Source organism: Arachis ipaensis, chromosome B08 (assembly GCF_000816755.2).
Source record: "Arachis ipaensis cultivar K30076 chromosome B08, Araip1.1, whole genome shotgun sequence".
NCBI lineage: Eukaryota > Viridiplantae > Streptophyta > Magnoliopsida > Fabales > Fabaceae > Arachis > Arachis ipaensis.
In genome coordinates, this window is record NC_029792.2 from 122,073,854 (window position 1) to 122,082,533 (window position 8,680).

An 8,680-nucleotide genomic window follows, 5' to 3' on the forward strand; every position below is an offset into this window, starting at 1 on the left:
TGAAGATCCAAAAAGTATTGAGCTTTAATATGAACTTATGAGATGAACGTTCTTAACAAAAGAAAAGCAAGACGTAAGTGAACCCTATCAACGATATTATTTGGTACCTAAAGAGAATAGCATCTCCTCCTGCTGCTATCATAAACATGTGGGTGGTGAGATAGGGGAGTGTAACCATTCAATTTTTTTTTTTCACAAAATAAAGGACCGAAATGAAATCTAAAGATGGATTAACTTAGGTCTTTCATCATCATATTATGTTGTCGCCTTGGACAAAAGAACTGACAAGGTTTCTTCCTCAAACAGTGTAATGCTGCTGGATTGTGTCAATGTCAAGTCCCTTCAGCTTCACAACTGACTCAACATGACCCTTTAGAGTGTGAAGCTCCCTCAGCCTGTTAATCAATTCAAACAAAATCTCTAATTTAGTATATGATCCGTTAGTTGGCTATAATTCGACTCAGGTAAAACTAAAACTATAAATCGGAATATGATTAAAACTAAATAAACACGTGCTATATCAGGATGGAGAGTACGTATTTTGGTCTTCTAAGAGACTTATCCTATCAAATCAAACAACTACGTGGCACAGGAATCTTTCCGTAAATCTCTCTAAACAAGCTCACTAAAGAGCAGTTATCACATAATTAGACCCACTAAGTAACAGCTCCACAATATTAGAGTAATCGTACCACAACAATTCTATAAATACATCCACCCCCAATCTTAGGTACACAACACTATTCATTCTAAGTCATTTGATATTCATCTTCTACTCATACTAACTTGAGCGTTGGAGTCTCTTTGCAGATCCCAACCTCCTCCGGTGTTCCTTGACGGCTGAAGTATAGCTCAACATCTGTGCTCTTAGGATAGAAAACTCCGTACACACAGAAAAATGAGTTATACCTCGGCACCAGAAGAAGTTATACCTCCTTAGTAAATTATCCTTTATTCAATCATTAATCAATGTTATATAATACAAGTGCGGTGAACTAAAGTGAAAGCTTACCTTGCAACCTCAGCACGTCTTTTTGCTTGCTCAGCAATCTCTGAAAGTTCCCTGTAGCTATTCTTGTCATTGAAAAGATTGGTTGTTTCTGGTGGCTGAAGACCATGAAGAGTTCTCTGTGCAGCAGCCCATTGTGCCTCTCTCTCTTCTTTGCCATAGTCTTTCTTTGTGGTGAATGCAGTCTATTTTAATTGAACAAGTTTAATTAAGAATGTTGAGGTTTATGCATCAATTAAGATCAACCGTGTAGATAGATATATAATCACAAAGAAGGAACTAAACTTACCTTGTTTTCCAAAAGATTATCCCAGGCCTTGCCACTAAGAGCATAGCGGATTGCGAATTTAAGCAAATCAAGAGGCACATAAGTCACTAAACTGTAGAGCCAGATTACACCAGCCCAACCCCATCCCATTCCCTTGATTCTTGCAAAGCTCCAGTTAGCATATACTGCAAGAGCAGTTGCCACCTTCCAATTACAGAAAAAATTTCAGTTACAACTTACAACAGAAGAAAACCAAGCCAACACATAGGTTGCTGAGAGGAGAACAAAGAGAATTAAGATTACCAGCTGAGCAATCATGAAAGCACCCAGTAGAAGAAGACCAGGTCTTTCAACATAGGACCAGCTGCGCGACCTAGTGACAAAAATCAGTGCCTGGCTAATAATACTGACTTGTAGGTAAAGGGCTGCCATCATTTCTGCAGGGCTGTGTCTCAGAGACCTTACACCAAACTTGTCCTGCAACAACAGAAAGTGTTCATAACTGTCACAATTTCCACTAGTAGGTGATATCATGCAAACTTTTAATAGATGAATCTAATGTATAAATTTATAATAGAGCTCATCCCTGCTAGTTTCTACCTACAACCAAATATACTGAAAGAAACGTGAAATTTAATTGATTACCGAGAAAAAGTCAGTGTCCTTCATAAGCCAGAAAAATACTACTGTCATTAGTGCCAGGTAACTTCCAAGCACAACACCAGTAGCAAATATCTCCTTCAGTTTCCAGCTATCAGGTTGTGGGGATGGTTTCACTCTATCCTTGGATATAGTCATAATGGTACCTAAATGGATAATGGTGAAGGAAAATTAAGTTGAAAAATCACACAACAGTCCAAGCAAACTACATGAAGGTCATTCAGCACAATATTATCTTACCATCATTAAGTATGGCAATGATCAATACCATAAAGGGTGCAAAATCAAACTTCCAAATCAATGCAATAAACATGAAACCAAACTGCAAAATAAAAAGTAGATTAAATAAAATTATATGAACTATTTAATTAGGTATGTAAAAGAAATTTTTTTTGTTCGCCAATTTGCTACACTTACCACAATACGAATGGTGATTGACACTGCATATATCTGCCATAAGCAAAAATGGAAAATTTTGCAATGTTAGAACACTAAAATATCAAAAAAGAAAAAGAAGAGTGAAGAGATTAAATTCTGTATGCAAGGAAACTAACGGTATAGTTCTTCATCCTTTGGAAAATTGCCCTGCTGGTGAGGACTGCACTAATAATGACACTAAGACCAGGTTCAGTGAGGACAATATCAGAAGCACTTCTAGCAGCATCTGTAGCATCAGCAACAGCAATTCCAATATCTGCTCTCTTTAATGCAGGGGCGTCGTTGACACCATCACCTGTCATTCCACATATATGCTTCCTGTCTTGCAGCCTCTTAACAATTTCATATTTGTGTTCTACAATGTCACAGGAAAAAACAAAAGAAAGGGTTAAAATGTCGGCTAGTGTGCAATTTGCAACATAGTTATAGTATTGTTGTAAGTTGCAGCCCATTTTGTTTTAGTACCAAAACAAAATGGATGATGCTACCATCAGTATTATTATTTTACCAGGCTATTTTGTTGGTAACTATTTTAAACATTTGACATAAGACAATATGCATATTCAAATATATATATATTATCCCTACCGGGAAACACTCCAGCAAATCCATCAGCTTTCTCAATCAACTCATCAACTGGAAGAGCTGAAACTGCAGCATCCTTGCTTTGACCAAGCAATGAGGATGAAGGGTACATGTTTGTTCCCATGCCAAGCCTTCTTCCAGTTTCCTTGGCAATAGCAAGCTGATCACCTGGAGAAAAAGAAACCCACAAGAAATTTCTAAGCAACATGATTTGAGTTAATGGTATGAACAAAAAAGAAAAATAACACCACAAATCTTACCAGTAATCATTTTTACATTAACACCAAGGTTCAGGGCTCTTGTGATGGTTTCAGCGCTATCATGCCTGGGAGGATCAAACAGTGGTAGCAGCGCAACAAATTGCCATGGTGCACCAGGAGCATCTTTTGATTTCTCAGGTACTTCCTGTTATATAAAGATATTCAAGCAGCAATTATGAATAGAAACTCATTCAACCAAGTTGTAAACTATAAATGTTAATATCCTTTTTTTTTTGTCAAACCTGTCTAGCAACCCCCAAAGATCGGAGCCCACGCTCGGCAAACTTATCAATAGTTGCATGAGCCTTTCTCCTCACATCCTCTTTGCAGTTGCAGAGGTTCAATATCTAAACCGGGAGAAAAGAACATTGATAAGTCCCCTGCACAAACATAATCAGCTGGTGCCAATAGCAGAATATTTTTACCTGCTCAGGAGCACCTTTGCTGGATCTATGCCAATTTCCATCAGAATCAATGTAAGTTAGAGCAGTTCTCTTGTCTACAGGATTGAAAGGGAAAAAATGGACCTCTCGGATTCCAGCTCTTGCCTGCAAAATTTACATTAAGATTTAGAAATTCTTACCATTAAATTCAACATATATTCTTGCCTGCAAAACATCAATTTGGGAATATATTTACCTCCTTTGGATCAGCAAGCATACCAACAATTGCGGCATCTATAGCATCTTGATTCTCAGTCCTAGAAGCCCTTGCAGCAAGAAGGATAACATGATCCTTCTCAACACCCTTTGCAAAAACCTCAATCAGGTTTTTATCAACAGTCAGCTTGTTCAGTGTCAGAGTCCCGGTTTTGTCACTGCAGAGAACATCCATACCCGCCATTTCCTCGATAGCTGTCATTCTCTTTGTGATTGCACCTTGCTGGGAAAGCCTGTGAGAACCAATAGCCATAGTGACAGACAACACAGTTGGCATGGCAATAGGGATCCCTCCAATCAAGAGAACCAACAGGTTGTCAATCCCATCCCTGTACTTTCTGTGCTGAATTGGATACATGACTATGAGCTCAATGGCTATCCCAACAGCAATTGAGCAAATGCAGAAGTTACCAATGGCTGTAAGAACTTTCTGGAAGTGACCAACTTGATTGGTGCTGTCAACAAGATGAGCTGCTTTACCAAAGAAGGTGTGGACACCAGTGGCAATCACAACTGCTTCAATCTCACCCTTCTTAACAGTTGACCCGGAAAACACTTCATCATGAGGATTCTTTGTCACCGGAAGAGATTCTCCGGTTAAAGCAGACTGATCAACACTCAGAGCATCACCCTCCAGAAGACGCGCATCGGCCGGGATGATATCTCCCAATTTGATGCTGATTATGTCTCCTGGGACCAAAATAGCGGCATCTTGTTCAGTCCATCTGCCATCTCTCAGAACCTACAATTTGTGCCAACGGAAAATGATCAAACATTAACAACATATAACAAATTTTCAGGAAAAAAAGGAAAAGAAAAAAACAGAAATGTTAAGTTTAGTTTAATTATTATGATGATATAACAAAAGAAAACAATGAATTAATTGAACTGAAGTGAAGTAGACCTTGGTTTTGGGGGCTAAACCAGCCATGAGTGCAGCAGCTGCATTCCCAGCATTGTTTTCCTCAATGAAACTGATTGTAGAGTTAATGAACAAGAGAGCAATGATACCAACAAAATCCTGCCAATCCGGTGGCCTTCCACCACCATTTGCAAGAGCAATGGCCATAATGGCAGCAGCTTCCATGACCCATGATAATGGATTCCACATAAAACCCAAGAACTTAAGAAACTTGCTTTCCTGCTCTCATGAACCAACACAACAATCATGTTAATTACATTGCAAAATTTCCAACAAGACATATATAAGAAATTTTCTGGAAAAAAGAGAAGACCTTTTTCTCTTCCAATTTGTTTGGTCCAAAGACTTGAAGCCTGCTGGCTCCTTCGTCCTGTGATAAACCTTCTCTGGAACATTTCAGCTGCTCAAACACTTCGTCTACTGGAATATGTTCCTGGGAGGAGACAAGGTTTTAAGCCTTTGTTATTTTCTCCAAATTCATTAACAGCAATCAACAAACTCTATCTTATTCATTTTCTACTCTTTATGTCATATATAGCCATATTTCACTCAATGCTTCTCAAGATTTTGGTTCATCTTTGGACTCTGGGACATGGTCATTTAACCGTTTTAGGCACCAAACAGGGGAAGAAAATTATATAAAAATAATGTTTGTATTATTTTTATGTAAATAAATAAATAAATAAATAAATAAATAAATAAATAAATAAATAAATATATATGGTATAAAAAACAAATTTTTTATTTTCTTTTATTTCTTATGAAATTTTTTTAATATAAAAAATGAAATGTGTACGGAGTATTGCATATAATATTACTAAAAAATTTAAGAGCACAAAACTTGGCTTTACAATATCTGACCAAAATAAAGAATAAAAATGGCTTTATAATATACAAGATAGATACAAAATGGACTATAAGACTATGAATAAGAAAATAATTTTAATGACCGAATAAAAATAATGATTTAATGATTGATTTTCCTCTTTTGAAGATTAAACAATTTGGTAACGATTTTTACTTATTTAAAATAAAGTCTATTATACTACAAGTAATTAAGTAAATAAAAAATAAATGTAACACTTATTATTATTGATGAAAATAAGAGTAAGATTACTTAATACAAGATTATTCATACTTTATTTTAATTTTAACATAGAATATCATATGTAACCTTTTTTTTTTGTGTGTGAACATATGAAAATTTCTTTTAATGAATTCTATTTTATAATTTTATAGAGAAATACATAAACTATATCTCAATAAAAGTAATAAATTCTGTACCGAAAATTTATATTAACAATGAACAGTACTACTAGCTGCATGGAAGCATGCCAAAGACCCAAACTCAATAATTAAAGAAAGAAAAATGAATTGAAACGTTAATTTCAAAATGGCTGAATCAGTGTAAGTGGCGTGTGATAGAGACGCGATAAAGGCGCGTGAAAGAAAGAGACAAACAAAGAAAGCATAGCATGCAAAGATGGAGGGAAAAAATAAAGTCGGTATTCGTTTCCGTGTGAATTTTAAGCTGCAGATTTCACGCACTCCACCCGAGAAAAACCGTTATGCTATGTATCATTGCAACTTTGACGCACTTGAACAATAATTTAGGTTTTTTTTTTTAAAAAAGAGAAGAACTAAACGTTGATTCGCTTCAAGCTAATAAGAAAAAGCTTAATTGTTATCTTGAAAGAACAAAAATGAAGCTGAATCAAGTAGATTCCTGAGAAATGAAGTTCGTAAATGATTGTTAAACTTAAAACCTAGCTAAGTAGCTGGTTCAATTCAATTTCCATGGTTGCATGTGAAAAAAGAAAGAAAGAGAGCTACCAGATCGACGTTCTCGTTCTTGATCTCCTCAAGGCTGATTCCGCCCATGTTGGAGCACTAACGGCGACGACGACCACCGCAACTCCCGAAGAAGACAACGACGATCAACGATTACAAATAGAGAGGATTAATATAATTAGGTCTTGAAGATCAGAGGTTAACAACTTACTATAAAGTCATAGAAGAAGAAGAAGAAGAAGAAGAGTTATTGGTTGTGAAAACATGGAAGAAAGGTTGCAGTAGTGATGGAGCTATATATATATTCTCATTCTCATTCTCTCATCGTAGTGGTTAATGGGTTCCACAACGGAACACTTTTTTAATTATATAAAATATTATTTTAATAATTAATAATATATACTATTTCTAAACTCATTTCAATAATACATATTAAGAATAAGACTGGACATACTGATAAATAATGATATTTAGGTGTATTTAATTATGTCAAAAAAAATTTATTTTTTATTAAAATACGGTTGAACATAGAAGACACGTAACAGAGAAGTATTTTGTACTTTATAGATTATTAATATTTAGACTAAATTTTAGTCTCTTCTAAAACATTTCAAATTTTATATTTTATTTGTTTTATAATAATAATTGTCATTGTAGAATAATTAAGCTTTTGTGAGCATAAAATATCAGTTATGATTATACTTTAATATTTTTATTTGGATTTTGATTATAAATAAAATTGATTTAATTATATTATTTTTCAAGTATGATTATAAATGCGAATATATTTTATCATATTGTTTATGAAATTTGATTATAAATACGACTACGAGAATATTATGTATTTCTAATAGATATCTGATTAGTGGCTCATTTCTAATGTGGTATATATAACATAATTGTATCAAATTTGTATAAAAAAATATTTTTTTTTTATTTGACATGAAAACTTTTTAATAAGAGTTATATGCTAATTTGAAAACTACACATATCTTCAACAATCAACAATAACTAGTGTATTTTATTTTTGAGATAATTGTACAAATACAAAAACTATCTTTCCAAAATTACACCTAATTGTTGGTTCTTATTAGAGGTGTTATAGTTCTCAACTTTTAAAATAGGATATTATAATCGTTATTATCTAATAATTAGTAATATAATTAGTCATATTCCTTTTTGGTGTTAGTGCAAGTTTGGTTTTACCTACTTCTTTGATGCGCTCTCTGTTTTTGCTATTTCTTTTTTCATATAAACATGTTCCATTCTTTGGTGAGTACCAAATTTTGATACCTAATCTTTTTTTTTTTTTTTTGACTTGCTTTTTTACCTATTAGGCATTTTTGTTAAATAGTACCTGGCAACCATATCAAAAGGTAAATTCTATTTGACCCAACTGAACCAAGTTGTTTTTTTCATTATTATTTAAATATATGAATCAAGTTGTTCTTAAACATACAACTATTTTTGAGTTGAAGTTATATATGTTTGATCTTTATGAAAATATTATATAGTATCGAATTAATAATGCTCGGAAGACAATAAAAAAATTAGCTCAAACGGTTTAGAATCGCTTAATTTAACATTCATTAATTATTGTTAGAATAATTATGTAATTTTAGATATAATAAATATATAATTACAAATATTATATTATATCAAGTAACTTTAGATATTATCTCTCTAATAGAATAATTTCATTGTCTTGCTTTTAATTTTTCTTTTCTTTCATTTATATATTTCTTTTGCGTCAAAATATTCCCATGCATTTAGCAAAAAATGAGAAGAAAAAACAATACATAAATTGTTTATTTTGGCAGTGTAACCTTTTATTTTCAACATTAAAAGAATGATTAGGGTATTAAATTATATATTATATTTTGCCGAATTTCTATTTAGCCCAGCATAGATTCTCTAGCAGATGGAAGCTGCAATTTTTTTTCATATATTTTAATAAAATATCAGTTTGCAAACAAGTTCCTTTGTTCTGTTCGTATATATGTGTCATATTTATTGATTCTTTAAATTTGTGTAAATCACTACTTTCTTAGTTGTTTTTTTACGTACATTTTTAATTATTATTTATTT

General features: G+C 33.3%; 1 protein-coding gene across 1 annotated transcript; it reads right to left on the reverse strand.

Moving 5' to 3' along the window:
* Positions 1-6,874, reverse strand: LOC107612808 (plasma membrane ATPase 4). Its single transcript, XM_016314559.2, has 16 exons — positions 6,635-6,874; positions 5,115-5,234; positions 4,784-5,020; positions 3,860-4,621; positions 3,646-3,768; positions 3,463-3,567; positions 3,221-3,365; positions 2,964-3,128; positions 2,492-2,730; positions 2,355-2,387; positions 2,178-2,259; positions 1,923-2,083; positions 1,581-1,754; positions 1,299-1,481; positions 1,013-1,194; positions 1-395 (listed from the first exon to the last, which is right to left on the reverse strand). Exons 1-16 carry the CDS (start codon positions 6,680-6,682, stop codon positions 299-301), a joined length of 2,856 nt encoding a protein of 951 aa, XP_016170045.1. The 5' UTR covers positions 6,683-6,874; the 3' UTR covers positions 1-298.